The 24,338-nt window shown below is 37.0% G+C and overlaps 1 protein-coding gene across 2 annotated transcripts; it reads left to right on the forward strand.

The window, feature by feature from the left end:
• The first annotated feature begins 1,377 nt into the window (after positions 1-1,377).
• Positions 1,378-19,778, forward strand: igf1 (insulin-like growth factor 1). Of its 2 annotated transcripts, none has more exons than XM_048155467.1 (5): positions 1,378-1,826; positions 2,964-3,123; positions 12,891-13,072; positions 13,237-13,272; positions 16,027-19,778. In XM_048155467.1, exons 1-5 carry the CDS (start codon positions 1,779-1,781, stop codon positions 16,084-16,086), a joined length of 486 nt encoding a protein of 161 aa, XP_048011424.1. In that variant the 5' UTR covers positions 1,378-1,778; the 3' UTR covers positions 16,087-19,778. The 2 variants fall into 2 exon arrangements, with proteins under 2 accessions (XP_048011424.1, XP_048011423.1); XM_048155466.1 differs by lacking the exon at positions 1,378-1,826 and adding an exon at positions 2,219-2,429.
• Positions 19,779-24,338: the final 4,560 nt, after the last annotated feature.

Here is a 24,338-nt window from a genome sequence, read left to right on the forward strand (position 1 = left end):
AAGCAATGAGAGAGCTCATTCCTCTGAGGTCAGCCAGACCGTACTTTGACAAAACTTACCCAAGAAGCCAGGCTAAGCATCAATCATCTAGACAGGAATTATATCAAATAAATACTCGACAACCCCTTTTCCATGGATTATGTTATTGCAGTGTTTTACACATGTATTCGCTGATGAGTGTGGATAATGTGGTTCAGTTTCGAAATCAAATCATTTTATTGTCACATCACGCAATGAAAGATGAAAGTCTTGGGAGCATACTCCATAAATAATGCAGAGTAGTGACAGAAATCAGACCAGAATGAGCACAATGCACAATAGTAAACATATGCACATACAATATGCACAATATAGTCACAATACTCAGAGTAGATAGACCGATAATCGGTTTGAATTTATATATTTTGGCTACTTTACGGCATCATTTGTGCATTACAGTTACAGAATTACTTTGCTGTTTACTAGTAAAGCTCCTTATTTAATGCCCAAAACAAATAACATAACTTTATATAGGCTAAATGTGATAGGCATATCTATGATATATATATATATATATATATATATATGTGTATATATATATATATATATATATATATATATATATATATGTATATATATATATATATATATATATATATATATATATATATATATATATATATGTATATATATATGTATATATATATATATATATATATATATATGTATATATATATATATATATATATATATATATATATATAGGCCTATACTAAATGTATTAATCTTTTTTTTTTTTTTTTTATTGGAATCGATTTACCTAGGCTATTTATTACTGTGTCGAGAATCAAAAATAAAACGATTCAATCAATTTTTCATATCGGTTATGGGAAATGGCGTAAATTAAGTGAGTTTTTGCAGTGTGATATTTATGACTACGCCAGCTAAGATTGATAGATATGAAGAAGCAATTTTCAATTTCAGAATAAAAAAAAAATGAACAAGAAAGAGTTATTTTTAGCTGTTAAATATATGCGCGCGAAAAGAAATCGCGTTTGTCTGAGGAAACCATATCAACGGTAAGAGCTCGCGCACTTTTAGGATTATCAGTTTTAAATTGACAAAATACTGTCATAACCATTTTATAAATGTAGCCAATAACGAGAACTTTTAGTTTTAAAATCTTTTAGCTAACGCTTAGTAATGTAATCGAGTGCCGAAAATAGTCTTGACTACAGAAATTCCTTTTAAAAAAGTTGACCCTCTTTAAATGTATAGCATAATGCAAACACTGACATGTATGTCTGCTGGGAATATACAGTAGTGATGAAAAAGACGACGTTCAAATTACGCCTGGGAGTGTCTCTAAATTCAACTTCTGTCCTTTTCTGAAAACTCACCACTTTCTCTTACTCTCCTATTCGTTTTCATTCTGCAATGCAATCTTTTCTGTTCTATTAGTAAGAAAGATCCAAATTCAAGCCTATTCTAAGAAACAGATGACGTTATTTGACAGGGTGCCCAAAATCCTTAATGAGTAACTTAGCAAGAGGAGAAGGCAAATGCTGCCCCAGCTGTTTCCTGTTGAAAATGTCTCTGTAATGTAGATAAATGTGAGGGATTTTCTCTCCAAATCCGTCTCCCGTTCGCTAAATCTCACTTCTCCACAACGAGCCTGCGCAATGGAACAAAGTCGGAATATTGAGATGTGACATTGCCCGCATCTCATCCTCTTTCTCGCTTTTTAATGACTTCAAACAAGTTCATTTTTGCTGGGCTTTTGCTGGAGACCCAAGGGGATGTCTAGCGGTCATTTCTTCCAGGGGCATTGGTGTGATGTCTTTAAGGTAACTTAACCTATTTCCTTTGAAAGCAAATAGGCAGCTTGGAAACCATTATTGATTTCTCAGTGAAGCAATAGCCTGTATTATAGATCACATATAGACTGAATGATGTTTTAAGACAATTTTATATATGACAAATGATCAATCTGCTTCTTTACGCAATTAGACTGTGCATGCAAAAGTATTCCACATTAAAGATCTGACAGCTGTATTATGGCAAACTTTTGAGACTTACGACAGATTGCATGATGTGTATGGTGAGTCATATTATGATGCACTAGGGAGTTCATTTGCGCAGTGCACAAGTCACCAACTTCTATATCACGACTCTTAAAAGTAAATATTGCTGAGTCGACACGAATAAGGGATTGGCAAAAAGGTTTTGCAACATACTTGTGCGTTGTGTGGTTGCGCATTATATTCTCTTTATTATGTAAAGTGCTTCCTCTTTGGGTTTGGCCGCTTTGCAGCTTTCCAGTTCCACCTCACGTATCTGTAGGTGAACCACAATGTTTTATCCAAGCAACTCAAAAATGCATGGTTTACAAAAGCGCTCTTCTTTTACCGGACTCTGGGTTCAAGCGGCAGTATATCCTATTGGCACGGGTGAGAACTAAGCGCTTCAAAGCGCGCGCTGGAGACATTTCCGCGCGCATTTGTGAAGAAGTGCCTCGAAATAACGCACTTTGTTTTAGTGAGATTTTGTGCGGATGGAGGTAGGACATTGACTTGTAAAGCCACCACAGAAACGGAGTTATATATCTGATTGGGAGGCACTATTCAGTTAAATGCAAGCGCGCAAAAGTAGATGTATAGACAGGTGCATTGAACAGTTCAACTTTTGTTTGCATTAAATCGTTTTTTTCATTCTTCTTATGTGCAATGAGTAGTAGATGCTTTTAGTATCCTCAATATCCAGGCACCTGCCTCTGCAGGATATTTGATATGCAAAAGCAGATTTTAGAAATATGAATGATAGTAACATCTGTGCAGATAGATGGATGGATGGATGGATGAATAGATAGATAGATAGATAGATAGATAGATAGATAAAATGCCAATAAAAATACACATTATCCTTAATTATGTTTCAGTGCATAGATCTAATGTATTTCTGGTTCCCCTCTCTCTGGGATGCAGTGTACCATGCGCTGTCTCTCGTGCACCCACACCCTCTCACTGGTGCTGTGCGTCCTCGCGTTGACTCCCGCGACACTGGAGGCGGGTCCGGAGACGCTGTGCGGGGCGGAGCTTGTAGACACGCTGCAGTTTGTGTGTGGAGACAGGGGCTTTTATTTCAGTAAGTGCACATTTTATTTATTCATCAACTGCTGCTCTTTCTCTTCCTCTCTCTCTCTCTTCCTCTCTTTCTCTTTCTCCATGCACTAATGCGCCACTCATAAATAAGAAAAGCATCAGTTTTTATGTCTTGCTGTCCAATTTTCCAAAATTTTCTCTTCCTTTCTGCTTTTGCTTTATTTGTCTGTTATATTGGATAGAAAGATTATAATACCCTAAATGTACACTACACATCAATGCATGTTTCTAAATATAAATGTTTATAAGTTTTGATTAAAATATATTGATTATATTGCTCTACCACTAAAATGACTTTCCTAATCGCCTGACATCACAAATCCCTCACTTTTCAAACATTCCCATCAATTCTGTATAACATCCACTTTTCATGATCCTATTAATTATCAAAGAAAAAACAAATGATAATTAAATATCCCTTTTCACTCTGAAATATGTCATTACAGATGTAATGTGAGTGCTGCTTAACTTTTGTAGTGAGCGGCTGCAATGCCAAAAAGGTTCTGAAAAAAAAAAAAAAAAATGTTCTGACTGATGCTCGTGTATTACATTTAAAGTAGATCAGCCAGCTGCTTTGCCCCCAAAATGAGGTTGCTGGAATTTGGCGGACACGAGTAGGCAGGGCAAATAAATGTAGCGCGCATCTTATTTCCAAATGAGTACGGTGGACTACCCAAAGAAAACCATTTTGAATCCTAGACTTAAATCTCTTTTTTTTTCCCACAACCCATGAGAGTTGCTGAGTCTTGAGTTGTCCCAATCAGCAGTATAGGCAGAGAGAGTTCTAAACCTTGATGGTATGTGCTTTTACACTTTGTTCATACACTTTATGGACTTATATCTTGATTATGTAATTAATTTAAACTTAATCTGTATTATTTATTAGTCAATTTGTTTGACAGGGGATTTATTTCGCTTGCTCAATTTGTTTAGTGCAATGTTTAAAGGGATTTTCACCCCTCAAGGCAGGAACACACCAAGCCGACAGTCGGCCGTCAGGCAGTTTTTCAGTTTTTCTTCGTCGGCCGACTAAGTTTTCTCAGTGTGTTCCGCACCGTTGGCTGAAGTTGGTCCTCGTCTGCTTTTTTCGGCCGATTCGAAATGTTGAATCGGCGTTGGAGCTCGTCGGTCTGTCGGGCCATCTGATCATTCTGATTGGCTGCTCAGCTACTGCCGTCTGCTGGTTCGGAAAGGCTTTTCATCAAGGCCGTCATCTGTTTAGCGTCGGTTTGGTGTGTCAGGGCAACTTTGGACACAGACGCTGCCGACGTGAGCCAACCCTGCAGTCTGCTTTCGTCGCCACTAGTTCGTCGGCGTCAGCTTGATGTGTTCTGGCCTTACATTTAGGTAGTAATTTAATTTTTTACTCCCGTGGAGCACAAAAAAAGATATTTAGAAGAATGTGCAGACTGCTCACCTCCATACACTGAAAGAGGATGGTGATTTGTAACGTCAAACTATTAGTTATTAACAGAAAATCTCATCTTCAGCCAAATCAAGTTATGATACACGGAAGAACTTTCCTAGCCATCATTTCAATGTTTATTCAAGGGTGAATCAACATCAATTTTGAATTACTCTGAATTTTGTTGAACTGAACATTGATATTGCAACATTTTTTTCAGCAATTTGTTAACCTTTATACAACATTTAGCAATACCCATTGTTTCAACATTGAAAAAATGCTACATAGTTGTACAACTGACATTACTTCAATGTCGAAGGTCGGTCACATGCCGTTTGCGTACTGTGAAACAAGACGACATGCGGAATATCATGACGCAGGAACTTTCATTTTTGAGTGAACTATCTCTTTAAGGCCAGGTAGCTTGAAACTCAAACTGGATAAATGTTTTGCAATGTCTACTCAGCAGTAACTGGATCAGAAAATGTTTCTAATCTTAGACTATTCCTATTTTCCTGAAAAATCAATTGCCCTGTCTATGACATTCGATTTCAGCTGACCAAATGAGAGCAGTTACATCACAATGTGCAGCTATGCTGTTTTAAAGTTTTCCACATATATTGTTATCTGTTTGAATTACCCGATGAGATATTTACGACGTGCAAATGGCTCGAGGAAGTATGAGAGTCTCAGGTCACGGATGATGACGTATGAAGTGATTATTTTGACAAGTGGACAGAACCCACTGATTCTAAGGAGACACATTTTATTCACTTAAAGTGAAGCAAGACTGAACTTCAAGTTAGAGTTGACATTTTAAGTTTCCAGTCAACAACATTTGAGCTTTTAGTGGTCACAAAGGAGTTGGCTGGATCGCTCATGGCTGTCAATGGCCATGTGTTTGTTTTATCAGTTCAGAGCCCAAAATAAATACGTTTATGCTAATCTGAACTTTCCGTGAAATTATTGCATCAGCGTGACAGATTCAGTGAAGAGCAAATAGATGATTTTATACAGATCATTTGACTTTGACCTAGTATGTAGAATAAAACTTAAAGGAATTTCGTGTGTACCCCAACAACCCCAACTTTTTAACTCTTATTATACTGGATATCATTATGAATATTATTAAAGTTACTTTTAAACAGATTTTAATGGACTGGCATCATGAACCCATAAACAAACTGGAGTATCCTCATCACTGCCAGTGGAACTCCACTCACATTTCATTACTTCAGATTTCATTATCTTGATAGAAAGGAATTTTTTTATTATTATTATTATTATTATTATTATTGAAAAAACAAAAGTGGTCTTTTGAAAACACCAAAAAGAGGAAGACGCAGAAGAAGAAGAAACTGTCAGTGTAGTCAGTTTTTCCAACTGTTAGCCTGACCTAGAAATCCCCGGTTGTCTTTGAAATGCCTCAGCAGCAGTCTCATCCCAGATTGTCTTCAGGGTTATTGGAGAGGAGCGGGACTCCGGAATGAGTGAGGGAGAGCTGGAGCACATCATCCTGCTTATTACAAAGGGTACTTCGTGGCCAGGAGTGTTTGTGCTGACACAAAGCTGCCCTTTCCCTTCATGGTCATTCAACTGTGTAGTCTTTTGCATCAAAGCAACTCTGACGTCTGCCAACAGCCTGAACGTGTTCCTCATGATGCATTCCCGAGACACAAACACACCGGGAATGTGGAAAGTTTTGGCTCAGTATATGCTGTAAAATCACTATTTGTCCAGAAGTGGGTGCAAGTCTCCTCTCGCACGTTTGCTAGATCTGGCTCCTCAGGATGACAGGTGAATCTCCGCTGAAGGTTGCCTTATTCGAAATTATGTGAATCTTAGTAATTATACTGCATTCAAATCATTTTGGGAAGTTCCTACTTACGAATTATGACCTATTGCGCATTCAAGTGATTTTGATTGAAGTAAAATACACTTATTTTATTTCATAGGAAGCTTTTAGTCCAAATGCAAGACAATAAAAAGCAAATACTGCACAATGGATGTTAATAGATGCTTTTATCTATGCATTTTATCATTCTTATGGAGAATTATGGGAAATGTAGTTTGGTTGCACAAGCCTGTGGCCTAATAAACCAGCTAAATGAGTATCATTTCTGGCCAGCTTTATTGTTATTCTTCATAAACAGAGCACAAAATGCCTGTAAAGTAAATTATACCGCCAACATTCACAGTTACAACATACTGAGCCCTATCATACACCTGACGCAATGCGACACCAGGCGCGATGCTAGTTTCAGCCCAATGCAGTTATCATTTTCACATCCAGTGCCCATGTTGTTTAAATAGCAAATGCACTCACGCCCATCTGTTCACCCATGGGCGTGCTGGTCTGAAAATGAGGTGTGTTCAGGTGCATTGTTGGCGTGTTGCTATTTTGTGGCAACTGAAAACAACTGCACCATTGACCAATAAAAACCTGGTTTAAAGACAATGGCACAGTATTTTTTTCTTCTTTTTTTGTTATTTAAAAAGCGCATGTATCAGAATTACCTATTTGCAGTAATGATGAATAAAATTGGCTAATTATTTGACCAATCGTGGCAATACACATGTATTTAAACTGACTTGTCAGGTTGAGGGTGTCTATAGGGTGTCTGATTGGTTTATTGCACGTTACACCCAAAACACACCTATGATTCATTCAGAGACTAGGTCCAACCCTTTTGGACTGTGCGCCTGGTGCACCGACCACTTGGAAAAGTGGATTCAGACACGCCCAAAGTACACCTGTGCCATGCGCTTCAGACCATGCACTTAAAATAGTGCCCGTTATGATCAATATCAATGCATTTTTGGCCATAATTATTCAGCTGACACCAACTTAACTTAGAAAGTCTGGCCAGTCACAACTGATGTGCCCTCAACTTGCAAATATATGATCAATCCAACATTATTAAGCATTGCTAATCAATCAGTGATGAAAGATTGCAGGTGACCTCCACTCGGTAGCAAAGGTTGCAAAACAGAATGGAAGTTCTTTCACGAACATCACTGATAGGACTACTTTTCAGTTTTGTTTGTCTGGTTTCATTATATTTGAAGCAGCTGGAGAGAAGAACACATCAACAGCACACAGTCAGGCTTGGCTCTTGTCCTAGAGCAGCACCGGATTATAGGGGATTACAGGATGATCAGGATGCCCCCTGCCCCCTCCTGCCCCCTTGTTCTACTGGACATGAAACGTTGCAGAGGGCACTGGGTATTCTAGGTCCAGCACTTTTAGGATGAGAAGAAGGTTTTTTAAGCTTTGGCTGTGTCTGATTTGCAAGACACACAAACAAATGACTTCTCACCAAAGCTAAGCATCCATCAAGACTACATATACATGTGGAGACATGTTATTGTGTTATGGTCATTTTGACCCGTTGTGTTCAGGTCATTTTGACCGGAGAACATTTTCTTTTTTCAGAAAATGTTAATGTTATCGTAACGGACTCTATTTGCTCATATAGAATATAACTACTTCCCCATTTATTTTTGGGGGGGATCATTTTTTTTACTTTTTTTCTGATTTTTTTCCACCTTGTTACACTTGTGGTGTTCCCAGTCAAAAATGACCAGCCTAGAAAAAATTAATCTTATAAATCTGTCGTTATGCTATATAATGACCAAATATTGGATTCAATCTTTTTGTCAACTTGTTTTCTTTCAATTTAGGACAGGTTTTGTATTTATTTTTGGAACTGATTGATCGTATAGGCCTCATTGATCTGAGCTTATGCACCTCAGTTTTTGTGTGAAAAAAGCAGTATTTGTGGATAATTTAGTCAACATTCAATAAAATGTCAAAAAGATTGCACTGTTTATCACACTAGTGGGTTTACTAGTTTAATGTTTAACCAGGAAGTTTGTTTTGAAATGCTTTTATCTTGAACAAAATGGCACAAAGTCACACTTGTGGTGTTCGATATATCAAACATGACAGGCCTACAAAAAAATAGCTCATAAATCTCTTGTTATGCTATATTATTACCAAATATTGGATTTCATCTTTTTGTCAACTTGTTTTCTTTCAATTAGGAGAGTTTTTGTATTTATTTTTTGAAACTGACTGATTGTAGGCCTCATTGATCTGATCATGTATTGAAAATGACCATCCATTGAAAATTATGGAGGGAGATCGAAAATAAGAGAAACATTTAGCGTTCAGGAGCATGTTCATCATGTTCTTGTTCACATATGTACATGTGTATACACACACACAGACACATACAGGTTTGTTTTTGTGTATTGTGGGCACATTCCATAGGCGTAATGGTTTTTATACTGTACAAACCGTATTTTCTATCGCCCTACACCAACCCTACCCCTAAACCTACCCATCACAGGAAACTGCACATTTTTACTTTCTCAAAAAAACTCATTCTGTATGATTTATAAGCCTTTTGAAAAATGGGGTCATGGGATAATGTCCTCATAAGTCACCCTCTCCTTGTAATACCTATGTCATACCCATGTCATTATACAAATTTGTGTCCTGAAATGTCGCGCGCACACACAGGCTCACATCAATAAGGCCTATACGATCAATCTGTTTCAAAAAATACAAAACATGTCCTAACTGAAAGAAAACAAGTTGACAAAATGATTAAATCCAATATTTGGTGATAATATAGCATAACGAGAGATTTATTAGCTATTTTTTGTAAAACGGTAAATATCTATTTATCTATCTAACATATAAAACAGCTGTTGACAACCTTTGAACACCACAAACAGTTCATATCCAATCCCTAATGCCTGCAAGAGCCAAAATCTCTTTGTATAGTAAACAGTGGCAAAAAGAGCCAGGAGAGAAAAAAAATTGGAAGGAAACTACATCTTGCAATAAACTCTTTGTGGTGCCATTGATAAAGAGGTAGTTTCCAGGACTATAGCAGTTTTCATAGTCCCCAGTGAACAGTAAACTTCCTGACACTATGCAGGCAGCGTATGGCAGCAGCTCCAAGAACCCCTGTTTTTCAATAATCATAGCATGGCTATAAAAGTCAGCTTCTTTCCAGCAGCGTTCCTCATTGGAATGTACACGTCCTGATGCGCCTGTTTAGTTGGAAGCAAAGGTGTCTACCCAAAGGTGTTGGAGCACAAATGTTTGTGTTTTCGTAACACTGAAACTGACGGCACATTGATCTTAATCACCGTGATGGAGATGGTCTCACACAATGTTGTGAATGGGTTGATAGTTTTACTGGGGGAGGGGATGGAAGACTGTCAGCTGAGCCGATACATAATCTATCCAACAATGCAACAGTCTTTAATGAATGCATGACCTAATCTGTGGACAATTTATATGGATAATGAAAAACACAAATGACTCTTACAAATCTGCTCGCCATACTGATAAAAAGAACAGAACATGAAAACAGGCTTGCAGATCAGTGCTGGTTCATGGCTGATCTAACAATAATACCTTGTTTTAGGATTACAACTTTGACCTCTTAAAATTCAGCACTTCAAATCTCTGAAAACCGATTACACTGCATTATAAGAGCTGCTTTTGTTGTTTATTGCACCTGTTAGACCGCCACTCAATGGATTTCATGTAGGGTCATATGAGCTATTTTGAGAAAAACAGCAGATGTTAATTTTGGGAGGTTTTTGTTTAGAAAGGGATTAGAAAATCATCCAGAAAACAAGTTTACAGGCTTGTGACAACCTGACGGAAGGGTATAAAGCAAGACAATTTGTTTGTGTGTGTGTGTGTGTTTGCCTCTTGGACTGTATTTTATATGGCACAAACAAATACAAATGGAAAATGTAATATTTTGTTCAAGATGTCAACATTAACAAACAATGAGAGACTCTTATGTGTGGCATTTTGTAACTGTACAAGTCAAAAGCCTGGCTGTTCGAAAGTAATCTGAGTATTATTTCAGGCACAAAACACTGACTAAATAGTAATAATATTAAATATTAATAATATTTTTTTATTAGACTCAATAATTGCAATCTAATTAAGCTTAAATCTGTGAACATTGCTTCAATGCAGAAACTTGAAGGCCACCAAGAGTCCAAACAAATCTACCACTAACAGTGTCCTACATAAATCTTAATCGTATTTAAATATAACAGCGCCCCCTAATCTCCCCAAAGTGTTCGGCACCCAAGAGTCATGCAGTCTGCAGGGATGCATGTTTGTCAGAATTAGAGCACCTCTCTTTCCAAAACAACACTGTCAGAGTGCAGCAAGTGCAAAGCAGAAGTTAATGCATTTTGTCAGCGCTGGCAGCCCTGCAAGCCAAGAGCTATTAACTCTGAAAGGGAAAGGCATTTCCTTCTTGTAAATGCCATATTAAATTATTATTATTATTTCATTTGGTAACAGGGAAAAGCCTATCAGAGCTATATTGCCCTATGTAAGTGGTGACTTGTAAATGGAGAGTGTGATATTTTTTTAAGGCCACCGTGATTTGGCGACATGGAGAAAGAAACACTAACGTAGTCAGGTGTCTGAGTGCTACCTTTAACGTAAATCTGTTGTTTGGGATCGGACAACCCAAATCCCAAATCCCAAATTCTACAAATGTAGCCCAACCTCATCGTTAAACATAATGTCTAGGACATAATGTGCATTATATAACAGTGCATTGACCTCATTTGCAGCACACAAAATTTATACCCATGAGGCAGTTTCATTTTCATGTTCTTTCACTTGGGTAATTATCACCTAGTTCAGCAGCGACATTAACAAGCACACTGGGGAAAGTTCATGGTTCATCCTGGTCTTCTAGGAACATTGTTATTCTCAAAAGTGGTGCTGAGCAGGGAATTGTTCTCCGTAGGTTGATTTGACCCCCACAAGGGCCGAACTTGGCCTCCCAAACCAGTGAGCTAGTTTAAAGATATCAGGTTTGAAACTGCAAAACGTGATATTCTAAACATTTGAGTCAGTGTGACCTCCATTTAACTAGGAGGCTTGCCAAGAAGAGTCTGCTCTGTGCAAAGTGATACCCTGTAAATTTCACGCTGAAGAAATTCATGTCATTAACGCGTCCATATATCTGAAGAATCACAGCTCCGGTCTGGCTGCTACACTAAGCTCTTATAGCGCTCATGACCGGGCTCTTAGCCACAGGTTACTACCGAAAGTTAGAGATTTAGCGTTTCGGAAAGTGACCTTGCGGGCCGTAATTGTTCCTCATGAGCTGGTGCCATGCCAAGAATAAAATGGATAAAGGGCTTGAACTCGATGTGATGACAGGCTTTATTTAATGTACCTTAGGTAGGACAGAATTTGAGCTTGCCATTAAAGCGCAGATTCCTCCCTCACAATGAAGATTTACAGGAGCGCTTTCGATTTTCGTATGTGTATCAGATGTTCTTGCCATACAAAAGGCTGTTTATTAAAGGTGCCCTAGAATATAAGTCTAAGGTGTCCCCTGAATGTGTCTGTGAAGTTTCAGCTCAAAATACCCTATAGATTTTTTTTTAATTAATTTTTTTAACTGCCTATTTTGGGGCATCATTAACTATGCACCGATTCAGCGTGCGGCCCCTTTAAATCGTCACGCTCCCTGCCCCCCGAGCTCTCGACTATAACACAGTGCATAAACAAAGTTCACACAGCTAATATAACCCTCAAATGGATCTTTACAAAATGTTCGTCATGCATACTGCATGCATGCGTCGGATCATGTGAGTATAGTATTTATTTGGATGTTTACATTTGATTCTGAATGAGTTTGATAGTGCTTTGTGGCTAACGGACTAACATTACACACTGTTGGAGAGATTTATAAAGAATGAAGATGTGTTCATGAATTATACAGACTGCAAGTGTTTAAAAATGAAAATAACGATGGCTCTAGTCTCCGTGAATACAGTAAGAAACTATGATAACTTTAACCACATTTAACAGTACATTAGCAACATGCTAACGAAACATTTAGAAAGACAATTTACAAATATCACTAAAAGTATCATGATATCATGGTTCATGTCAGTTATTATTGCTCCATCTGCCATTTTTCGCTGTTGTCCTTGCTTACCTAGTCTGTTGATTCAGCTGTGCAGCTCCAGACGTTAATACTGTCTGCCCTTGTCTAATGCCTTGAACATGGGCTGGCATATGCAAATATTGGGGTCATACATATTAATGATCCTGACTGTTAGGTAACAGTCAGTGCTATGTTGAGATTCGCCTGTTCTGCGGAGGTCTTTTAAACAAATGAGATTTATATAAGAAGGAGGAAACAATGGAGTTTGAGACTCACTGTATGTCTTTTCCATGTACTGAACTCTTGTTATTCAACTATGCCAAGGTAAATTCAATTTTAAATTCTATGGCACCTTTAATGTTATTCTTATACATCCAACAGGCAAACCAACAGGATATGGGCCTAGTTCGAGACGGTCACACAACCGCGGCATTGTGGACGAATGCTGCTTTCAAAGCTGCGAACTGCGGCGCCTCGAGATGTACTGTGCACCTGTGAAAACCGGCAAAACTCCACGATCCCTACGAGCGCAACGGCACACAGATATCACCAGGACAGCAAAGGTGTGCAGCCATGCTGATGATGTCACAATTGACACTTTTCTAAGCTCCGCCTCCTTGGTTATTGTTATTTGATTCATTATTGTAACATTGGTCAGTACCGTTTTTAAGATGGAGCTTTGCAAAGAATATTAGTTCATAACTGTACTGATTGTGTTCCCCTGCAGAAACCTATATCTGGACATAGCCACTCTTCCTGTAAGGTAAGTCTTCCCTCAGTCTGAGAGCGAGCTGTAATTAACAATGCTGCGTATTTTCATGACAGTGCTTGAATAATAACAACATTAAAGTTTAATGCATTTTCTGACATTGAGTCTGTAAAATTCTGTCATAGACTCACACTATTGTTGTTCCAAACCTGTATGACTTTCTTATTTTTGTGGTAAACACACTGCAAATGATTTTTTATTTATCTTGCGTTCCAATACAAATATCTAAACATTCTTAAAATCAAGGTATATTTGAAGAGTTCCGATGCAAAAGCCGCTAAACGCCATCTCTGTCAAAAATGAGATAATGACATTGAACGAATGCTTACGGCACGTAGTACACGTTCAACAAATCACGTGCTTCAAATCCTCTAAATCGCAGCGTCAGCCCATTCAGAAATATCGGTTTGTTGGCAAAAGCCTCTAGACGCCACTTCCCTTTGGCAGCAAAAGCCACTATATTCCGAGAACCAATCAGAAGGCGCGAATCGAATCATATGATTCAGAGCGGTTTCAATATAGTGGCGCGCTGAGGAGATTTTTTTAGAGTCAGATTCAGATTGAGATTTTTAAAATAAAAGATGGAGTACGATGAAATGGATCAGCCTGTCCTACTAATATTGAAAGGCAGAAGAAAACGTTATTTACCTCAAAACTCCGCCTGTCAAAAGGCAAAATAGCCTACAGTGGAAATGGCTTGGTCACAATTGTATCATGCACTCATAACAGTTCTTCGTGCAGTGCCGTTACTTTGAAGGAATCAGATTTATTATTCATCAAACAACAGCTTTATTTCACCAAAGACAAAGTCAAACAAGATGCTATTCTTCTGTCTCACATGGAAGCTGTGCCATATAAATGGAGGAGGCAAAAGGTGGAGGCTGAATAGAAGAGACATGTTAGATCCCTGTGTAAAGAGGTTTGTCTACTGTTTAGTTTTTAAGTGATAAGTGCTCTCATCTTTTTCAGGGTTTTTAGTTGCATCTTTAGTGATTTTTCAACTATTTACCATGTCTTGTCCCAAATAGGTGGATTTAGAGGTTTTTGCAAAAAAAGCACAAGTGGATTTAGCTGGTTGACGCAAAAGAAAATCTAACTTGATAAAAACCAATAAATTGTCTAGAGTGACATTTTTGAAAAAAAGTTATTTTATTCACTAGCTAATAACCTTATCATTACCTTTAAAATGAAACTCCTGAACTTGATCGTAAAAGCCTGGTAAAAAATGCTAATTTTAAAGAAAAGAAGTCTGATGGATTTAGAGGGTTTTGCATCTGAACTCTTCATTTACTTAAAGGGTAAAACAACATAAGATATAATTTCTGCTAAAAAAAAATTGCTAAAATGAGAACAAATATCTGTCAGTGGAGAAAGAAAAATAATCCTGTTTACACCCAAATCCAAAGTTGTTTTTCTTTTACTCTATTGGCGTAAAAAGAATTGTCGGTTTAATTTAAAAAAGTAAGTTACCTGGTTGCCTTAAAATTTTGAGTTTATTGAAATTAAAAATTTGAGTTAATACAATGAAGGCGATTGGTTTAATCAACAGAAACTCAAAATATTATGTTATCTGAACCACATTAATTATTTAAGTTGATTTGAAAAAAAGAAAATATTTTGTGATAAATCATGAAAATAATTTTTTTACAGTGCCGATATTTTTTCTTGTTTTAAGCATAAACTCACTTAAATACCTCAAAAGTACCATAAAAGTTGTTCATAACTTATATATGTTCTTCTAAAGCCATTTTTTTTTCATCAAAATTTAAGCTATTCTTTGCTGAAAACCTTGACATCCGCCCTAAATTTCATGTGAAGGAAATAGCGATGTCCAAACAAATTCTTTTGAGTCAGATCTCAATTAAATCCATTGATCCAGTTTACAACATCAGTCTGAATGATTCAGTCTTTCGGCAAGACTGGTCAAGTTCTCATCTTTTCCTCAAGGACTTAACTTTGCTATTATATGGCTTCAGATAACTTGTAATATGGCACACAAGTTATATGGATCGCTTTTATGATACTTTCACATTCTTTTGGAAGCTTGAGAGCTCCAGTCCCCATTTATTGCAATTGCATGGAAAAGAGCAACTGACACATTCTTCAAAATTTCAAGAAAGAAAGTCATACGGTCTTGAAATGGGTGAACAAATGATGACAGAATTTGTATTTTTTGGTGAGCTATCCCATTACGTCATTTTAGAACAGAATGAAAAATGCCGGTACATTGTGCTACGATACAGAAAAAAGCAGCTCTTCCCTCACCCCCGCTGCCCAAATGTGGGCCATCCTTTTAAGTGCTCTCCGTCGTCCTCTCTCGAAAAAGAAAACCATTAGCAAGTGAACTGCCTAAGTGGTTTTTGTGGTAGACCTGCATACGCTCTCCACAGACATTTTTCTGCACCCATACGTCATGCGCTGGAAGACGAGTCTAAGGTCACCTTAGATGTCTGCACGTTGAGTTCAGAGTCTGGCCCCTCACGCCGACCTTTCTCCTCCACTCCCTGCATGCGGTTTCATTCCCAGCTTAGCTTTCGTGAATTACACTTATTAATCTTGCTGCGGTGAAACCTTTGATGTGTTGCTTTGACAGTAGATTTCCTCGGCATTATGAAATAACACTCCGTTCACCAAACAGCTGTGTTGTTATGGGCAGCGACAGCCGTTCTGCTCTCCTTGGTTCAGCTTTCTGTGTTACTTCTCATCATCTGAACCGACATTTACTGCCTTTCTCGTTCTTATTTTCAGGAGGTTCATCAGAAGAACTCAAGCCGAGGAAACACAGGGGGCAGAAACTATCGCATGTAGAGGACAGCGAGGGGAAACGGCTGAGAGAGACAAGTGAAACTGTTGGACAGTGGAAAACAGGGGATGAAAGAAAGACTGGTCTTCCAGGGACGTGCTCCACTGTAAAAAGAAAAAAAAAGGGAAAAAAAAGATACTGGATGTTTAATCCCCACGTTAAGACAAACAAACTTAGTGAAGAAAATCTGATGATTTCCGTGCACTGCATCATTTCATACTGGGGGAAAATACTAAATTAGCTGCTATAAAGAGTCAAATGATAACTGTTTATCCTCCTTGTGTGAACGGTTGCACCTAATGGATGTCGAAAGCTTTTTATAGTGGCAAAAAAAAATGTGTCAGAGCCCAAATATTGTCCCTACTCTAGTTTGCAGCACCGATTTAAGGTCCGTATTCCACTGAATTCTTATTACAATCTGCATCTAGCGGAAGAGAGTTGCAATATTTTATCTAAAAAAACAGATTTTTGCAGGAAAACGTGCTGACTTAATGCAAAACGTTACAAGCTCCGCTGCCAAGAGAGGAGTTTGCAGTGAGATCACGGACCATGTTGACAAGAAAGGCTGTCTAGACAGTTTATACCAGATGGAACCCTTGCAAAACTGAACTACGGCTGCACAGAACGATGACGTTTAAATTACAAATCACTCTTTTCTTATTTGATTCATTGTGCAAGACCAGATCAAGGGGGATTATACAAAAGCCTTATGCAGATGTGCTGAGGTGCTCTAGAGAACACATTTAGGATTGATAGAACATGACCTACATCCTGCAAAACACCTTGTGTGTGTTTTTTTTTTAAATTGTGTGTGAGGGATCTTTGCTTCTTTTTTAAAATAATTTTAACTGCATGGTTTACCTTCTTTAGAAAATGGGAGGTGAAAGCCATTCACTCGAACAGTTATCCGCATGCATTTACACCAGTGTATCAGCACGTACAGGAAAGACGGAGGGAAGACAACAGAAACCATAACAGAAACATAAAAATTGCTAGCAAATGTAAGGTATTAACATCAATAAGAACATAATCTGTTTCAGCAACTACTTTTTATCTAACAGGAAGTTGCAGGTTTGCATCTTTATAGTGAAAGACTGGTGACATGAGCCGGACTGCAACTAACTAGCTGTATTAAAGGGATATTTCACCCCAAAATTTAAATTATGTCATTCTTTACTCATTACACTTTACCACCTCATTGGTTAACTTCCAATATGACAATTGTAGTCCATTTTTTACTGCTACTATAAAATAAAAAGGCAATTGCAACTTATTTTGCGTAATACAACTTTATGGCCAACGATGTAACCATTTCTTATATTAAAAATTCTCACTATTAACTTTTTTTTTCCTTCTCTGAAGCAGAAATGGACATCTATAAAGGTGAAAATTATCAGTGAATAACGACTTGAATTTCACACTTAAAAAAGGAATTGATTTTGTCCATTCCTGAAGAAAAACTCCATTCATTTTCTCCATAGGGAAACTGATTTCTAATGATAACTTATAAACTGTGAGCTATGAGGTTGTTAATCAATAGCATTTGCTTCTGTTGAAGCCATCAGCCAGCATTATTTCAACTTAGTTTCAAAATAATCACGTGTAACAGCAGAATTTGAGGTGAAATCTACATTACCCATGATGCTGTACAGAAAATTCCACCAATCAGAGAGTCAAATAAGCAAAATGCAGCAAAAGATCTCTTTAGCTCCGCCCACTCCCATCGAATCGGTCTGCCTACACTCAACATATTTAAATTTTTCGATATATTCAATATAATATTTAGCATATATATTTCAATTTCTTAAAATGTTGAATATATTTGAATGAATTAAACATTCATTTACTTGGTTCATGGCCTATAATGCTTGAACGAAGACTTTTTTGAAATCCCTATGGGAGAAATGAATGAAAAAAAAAAATACTTCTGTAACCAGCGCCGCTGAAAAAGTGGGCGGGCACTGTTGCACTCTATAGACGTGGTCACTCTATCCTTATACAGCAAATATCTGTTTTAAATTTGTCCATCTGAAAAAGAAACAGTTATCAATGACGATACATAAATGACAGAATTTGTATTTGGGTGAACTATCCCTCTATACACCACTTTAAGTGGCTGTCAGAGGGGTCGTGGGGTGTGATCCAGCCGTTTTCACAGTCCCTCTGCATGGTGTTTTCCTCTTTTCTGAACCCTTCGGATCATGTCAACCCACACTGTTTACTCTGTATCTATATTCAACCTATATTAACCTTTGCATTCTCTAACCATAATCGTATGTGATGGCATCATATAGCGGAACCATATAAAAAAATCAACCCACTGTATAATGGTGCTATTTTGTAGTTTGTTACTTGCAGGGGTTGACTGAAAACATAGGTGATGGCTTGAGAAGCTCAATGTTGGAGGTCTTCCCTTTTGCACAGCCTTGTGGCCACCATTGTAATAATATTCCTTTATTTTTAAGCTATTTCAATAAGGTAACAGTGTAAGCGAGCGAAAGTATTTTTGTGAGAGCTGTGAATGCGTGGAAAAAAAATGTGGCCCGAGATGGTTAATTGCTGTTTTTGTTTTCTCTACGGTTTTTAAATTATTAATATTTTTGAAATAATAATGTCCCTATGCCAAATAACTTGACAGAGTACTGTGAACTGCAAATCTCCAACGTTACCAAGATTTTGACACCACAATGTAGCTTTTCATGCGCACTACATTCATTTTGACATCCTGGCACTGATTCTACAACTCAAGTATTTGTAACTGGCAAGGAAATGGGGCAAAACTGTCTTCAGTGTAATAAAGAGACGAGAAAGACTCTTTACCTTTGAGTAATAATAAAGTTCAACCAGATAGCAACAGTGTTATTTGGCTAACACTGTACAAGCCTATTCAGGACTGTTGGTTTTCTTTTCACCTGCCTATGTTTTTACTTATCGATATGTCTTGGGAAGTTTAAAAGGAAAATTGCACCAAAATGATTTAAATTACACCAGTAAGAAAGGTTATTTATGTTTTAAATAACAGCACATTAGCCATCCAAAGATAAATCATCTACAGTATAAACAATAAGATGGATGCCAGTTCCAAAAAGGCAACTATCCATTTTTTGACATCCTAATTTGCGTCCTAGTGTGTTTGTACTTTTGAACTGGGCCGTATTTCTTTCAAAAGTGTCCATATTTTCTCAAACAGCATTAAGAAACAATGCAGAATCATATGCAATAGCCACCCAGAATATCAATGTAAAGTGCACAAGTTCTTTGATTGTAATAGACCTCCAGCAAAAGGTCCTCACAAAATACCAAAGACTTTGGTTTGTTGGTTATAGCTTTGTTGCTAATATCATTGGCAACATTAAAGAAACTTCTTGAATCTTCAATTAGACACACTAATTGTTACAGAAATATCATGCCTATTTTTTGAAGTGGTTCTGTTTCCTCTTAAATTGAATGTAGGATTTAAGACTGCTGCGGAGATTTGCGGTACTTTGCTTGCGTTTGATAGTTTTCATCAGAACATGTCTACATAAATCCAGAGATAGAAACGGAATGACAAATGTTAGAGGATTCTGGGCATTGATCATTAAAGCATTTTTTGATTGTGAGGCTTTCATTACTGGTGCTCAATTGCTTTCTGTACAAAATATGAAAATACTGACAGATTGTTCACCATTCCTGCTGAATAAACCACTTGTCAATACTTGGAGTCTCTGAGTGATTATAATAACAAGAACTAGACATCTGTATTTCCTTTCAAAACAGACTTGAATAGCCAATACATTTTAGTTACATACAGATTTGCTGCATGCTTTCTGACCAGTCTTAGGGGGAATGGGCTTTTCCTTTTAGAAAGAATTTGATTGGTCAAAAATCTGTTAGTGCAGGATGAGTCATCAATTTTTTAGTTCATTTTCCCAGAAGAGAAAGACTGTTTTGTTAACTCAAAGTTATAGAAAAGCAATGTTCTTGCCCCTTGCAAAGCACCTTGGATACTAAAAAGTAATAAAGGTATGGCATTTGCCAAATCGAACATTAATAATGCCCCAAAAACTGCACATTCTCTGCATTACAAAGTGATACTTCCTAAAATATGATGTTCCGCCAAAACAAACAAATCAGGCAGTGGCTGTACTGACAAGAAGGCTGCACATTCAGCTCTTTCTAGGAGGTACTCAGTGATGGGACAAAGCTTCTTGTATGCTGTCAGCACTTTTTAATGGATATATAGTGGAACAATCAAGCCTTTTAATAGATAAATTGACCACCTGGCTTATGTTCAGCAGACATAATTTGAAATGTGTAGCAGGCGGCTGGCAGGCGCTGTCTCTATGTTATTTTGAATCTTTTTTTTACATCCATTTTTCCTTGTAATACCAAATCAATTATTATGCCCAATTAGACAAATTACAGTCTGCAAATTATTCTGGATTCTCTACAAAACCAGAGAAACCACTGAATAACCTTTCTAAGAATTGTAGTAGATTATCCAAACCTGACTTCAAGATACCTCCAACTTGGTCTGCACAAAAAATACATTACAAACATCTGCTAATTGCATGTTATTTTACACTTTTGTTAAAGGGAAAGCGCACTCAAAAATGAAAATCATTAACTCAGCCATAGGTTGTTTCAAACCCATTTGACTTTCTTCTGTTGAAGGAGACGTTTGCGGAATGTTCGTGCTGCTCTTTTCTATAAAGTGAAGCTAAATGATGACGAGAGCTCCATAATGTCATAAAAAGTGCCATAAAAGAAGTCCAACAACTTATTTGCTATAAGTCTTTTAAAGCAATACAATAGGATTGTGCAAAAAAAAAAAAAAAAGTTATTTACTGAAAATCTTCTGGTTGCAACTTTCAAATCTCATTTTGAATATGCACATATTAAAATTACGTAAGACCAGTGTTGTTAAAAAACATAAGCTTAGAAAAGTGAAATAAATTTAAGTTAAAGTACAAAATTACTAAAGCTAAGGTAAAAAATAAATAAAAAAAATAAAAAAAGCCAATTCAGAAATTATTAATAAATGCTATACTAGTATATAAATAACACAGAGACACATTCTCATGTCAAACGAGTTTTGTTTGTCTTTCCTCTGACACAGAAGAATAATATGGCTTTATAAAACTTGAAATACAGTATTTTGGACTACTATTATGGTGCTTTTTGACACCATTCCTGGTCACCATTTACTTTATTTAGACATAAATCAGCATGAATGTTCTTCTAAACATCTCCTTTTGTGTTCCCTGATCGTAAAGGTTTGGAACAAAAAGACAGTTTTTGATTTTTGGATGAATTATTACTTTAATAAGGGTTACAATTACAAAATCTACTTTTTTTTGTAAGTCACTTTAGTGTAAAAAACAAAAAAAGTCCACCAAGAACATAAACAATCAGTAGATACTGCACGTCCAAACCATACTCCATGAAAACACTTAAATCTTGCAATGTTCCAATGGCATCCTAGTTTTTTTGACAATAGCAATGTATATTTCTCACACGTGCAACGTGCCAGTACCACCATTCCATATGACATCCAGCAATGGTAACCAAGGACAGCTGTTTGAAGGCAGAAGCTTCCCATCTGCTGGTCAAGTTCAGAGGGATTCTAGCTAAAAAGCAAGCTTGTGTATTTCCCCCAGACCGGGCCTACTGTAGCTCTCAGAGTGCCGAGTGCATCTAAGGACACGGTTCCTGGACCTAACCCTGAAACTGAAGCTTCGAGCTCATTCAACTTACGTGTGCTATTGTCTTTTCAATGACCTTGTGGTCTAATTCGGTTCTTTCTCCCATTTCCCAAACTTCCCCACAGTAGTTTCAGAAGAAATAGAATTAATATAGGGCTGAAAAGCCATTTTTTTTCACTACTAATGAATACAGGAATCAGTTAGCCTGCTGGAATGGCTGGTGCATGAAGATTTGCAACAATAAATTATTAATTTAAGTATTCTTAAGGGAGCAGCAACTATTTAAACAGTCTTGACAATTTTTTTTCTTTTTCTTTTTTCTTTTGGGCAGGTGCACTGTGACATCTGACAGCTTTACAATACAAGCTTCAACAGCCATTGATGAAACACATTCATTCCAAACACCATGTGTTCAGAAATCATAATCAGATTCAGGTGGAACTTGACTGCTTTCTGTTGTTTTGATTACTAAATACATAAGTGACAGACTGCCAGTTCCACAATCAAGCACAAGCTGTAACACTTTCTAACGCAGCTGAGCAGGTGATGAAAGGAGGATGAATACAAGGAAAACAGATGTTCTGTTGTGTTATCGAAAGTCATACAGCATGACTTGCCCTGATAAAACAGATATCCAGTAATGCATAAACGGCAGTAGTCTATTGAGGTCTTCAAATAACAGTGATTCTCCCATATTTGTCCATGGCGTCTCTTCCTGTATGTTTATATACAGTACATAACACATATCCTTGCATTTAAAATCACAAGATGAAATTAAAATCAACCCAGTTAACTTATTCAATACCTTTGTTTTTTAATAACAACAAAAAAGTTCTATTTTTGACAAATGTAAAGGCCCTTTCTCACCAAAAGTGAAATTAATAAGCCTCAGGCTGAAGGAAATGCATATTTTCGCCTGTACAGTAGGGCTCAGCTCAAACAAACCTTTCAGCTGTGCTGCTATTCTTAAAGAAGTAATTTTTGCTTATTAGTATGGTTGAATTTGATCATTTAAGGTCAGCAGCAAAGACATTGATTAATAAAGTGAGATTAAATATGTAAAGTATATAGTTAATTATTACAGGTTTGCATAAAATTCTGAGATCGAATTTTACTGTTCATTTTGAGGAATACTGAATGTTTTTGTGCAATGAAATGAGTAAATGCATGTTCACACACAACGCCTCTGCACTTTATTTCTTTCAACATGGGGACAGGAGTTGTTAGTCAATAAATGTGAAAAAATAACCTATGTTACTTATTTGAAAAAGTAACTTAGATATTTTGTTGTAAATTGAAAAAGTAATGCGTTAAAGTAAAAAGTAATCTGATTACGTATCTCAAGTTACTTGAAATGCATTACCCCTAACCATAGGGGTAAAGTAAGTACAAGTAGTTTATTAAAGGTGCCCTAGAACTTCTTTTTAAAAGATGTAATATAAGTCTAAGCTGAATGTGTCTGTGAAGTTTCAGCTCAAAATACCCCATAGATATTTTTTTAAATTAATTTTTTTAACTGCCTATTTTGGGGCATCATTAACTATGCACCGATATATAGGTTGCGGCCCCTTTAATTCTTGTGCTCCCCCGCCCCCGGAGCTCGCGCTTGCCTTGAACAGCATAAACACAGTTCACACAGCTAATATAACCCTCAAAATGGATCTTTACAGTGTTCGTCATGCAGCATGTCTAATCGCGTAAGTATTGTATTTATTTGGATGTTTACATTTGATTCTGAATGAGTTTGATAGTGCTGCGTGGCTAACGGGCTAATGCTACACTGTTGGAGAGATTTATAAAGAATGAAGTTGTGTTTATGAATTATACAGACTGCAAGTGTTTAATAATGAAAATAGCGACGGCTCTCGTCTCCATGAATACAGTAATAAACTATGGTAACTTTAACCACATTTAACAGTTCATTAGCAACATGCTAACAAAACATTTAGAAAGACAATTTACAAATATCACTAAAAATATCATGATATCATGGATCATGTCAGTTATTATTGCTCCATCTGCCATTTTTCGCTGTTGTCCTTGCTTGCTTACCTAGTCTGATGATTCAGCTGTGCACAGATCCAGACGTTAATACTGGCTGCCCTTGTCTAATGCCTCGATCATGGGCTGGCATATGCAAATATTGGGGGCGTACATATTAATGATCCCGACTGTTACGTAACAGTCGGTGTTATGTTGAGATTCGCCTGTTCTTCGGAGGTCTTTTAAACAAATGAGATTTATATAAGAAGGAGGAAACAATGGAGTTTGAGACTCACTGTATGTCTTTTCCATGTACTGAACTCTTGTTATTCAACTATGCCAAGGTAAATTCAATATTTAATTCTAGGGCACCTTTAATATTACTTTGAGTAAGTACAAACTATGTCACCTTAAAATAAAGTGTACATAAATACAAACTTTCTCTGCCTTTGAAATTACTTTTCCATTGACCAAACAAGTGGATGACCAGAATACTCCAACCAATGGTCTAACCAAAAAAAAAAAAGTTGAGTCCAACTCAAATCAAACCATTCACAAATCTGTTTGGTGCCACTAGTGGCCCAAAA

This window comes from Megalobrama amblycephala, linkage group LG14 (genome assembly GCF_018812025.1).
Source record: "Megalobrama amblycephala isolate DHTTF-2021 linkage group LG14, ASM1881202v1, whole genome shotgun sequence".
Lineage (NCBI taxonomy): Eukaryota > Metazoa > Chordata > Actinopteri > Cypriniformes > Xenocyprididae > Megalobrama > Megalobrama amblycephala.

Excerpts from the sequence above, each read along its gene's own strand:
- igf1 (XM_048155466.1), top strand. The coding sequence starts at position 2,361 with ATGGTTTACAAAAGCGCTCTTCTTTTACCGGACTCTGGGTTCAAGCGG. Across the intron at positions 3,124-12,890 it reads AGACAGGGGCTTTTATTTCA|GCAAACCAACAGGATATGGG; the intron begins GTAAGTGCACAT and ends TACATCCAACAG. Across the intron at positions 13,273-16,026 it reads ATAGCCACTCTTCCTGTAAG|GAGGTTCATCAGAAGAACTC; the intron begins GTAAGTCTTCCC and ends TCTTATTTTCAG.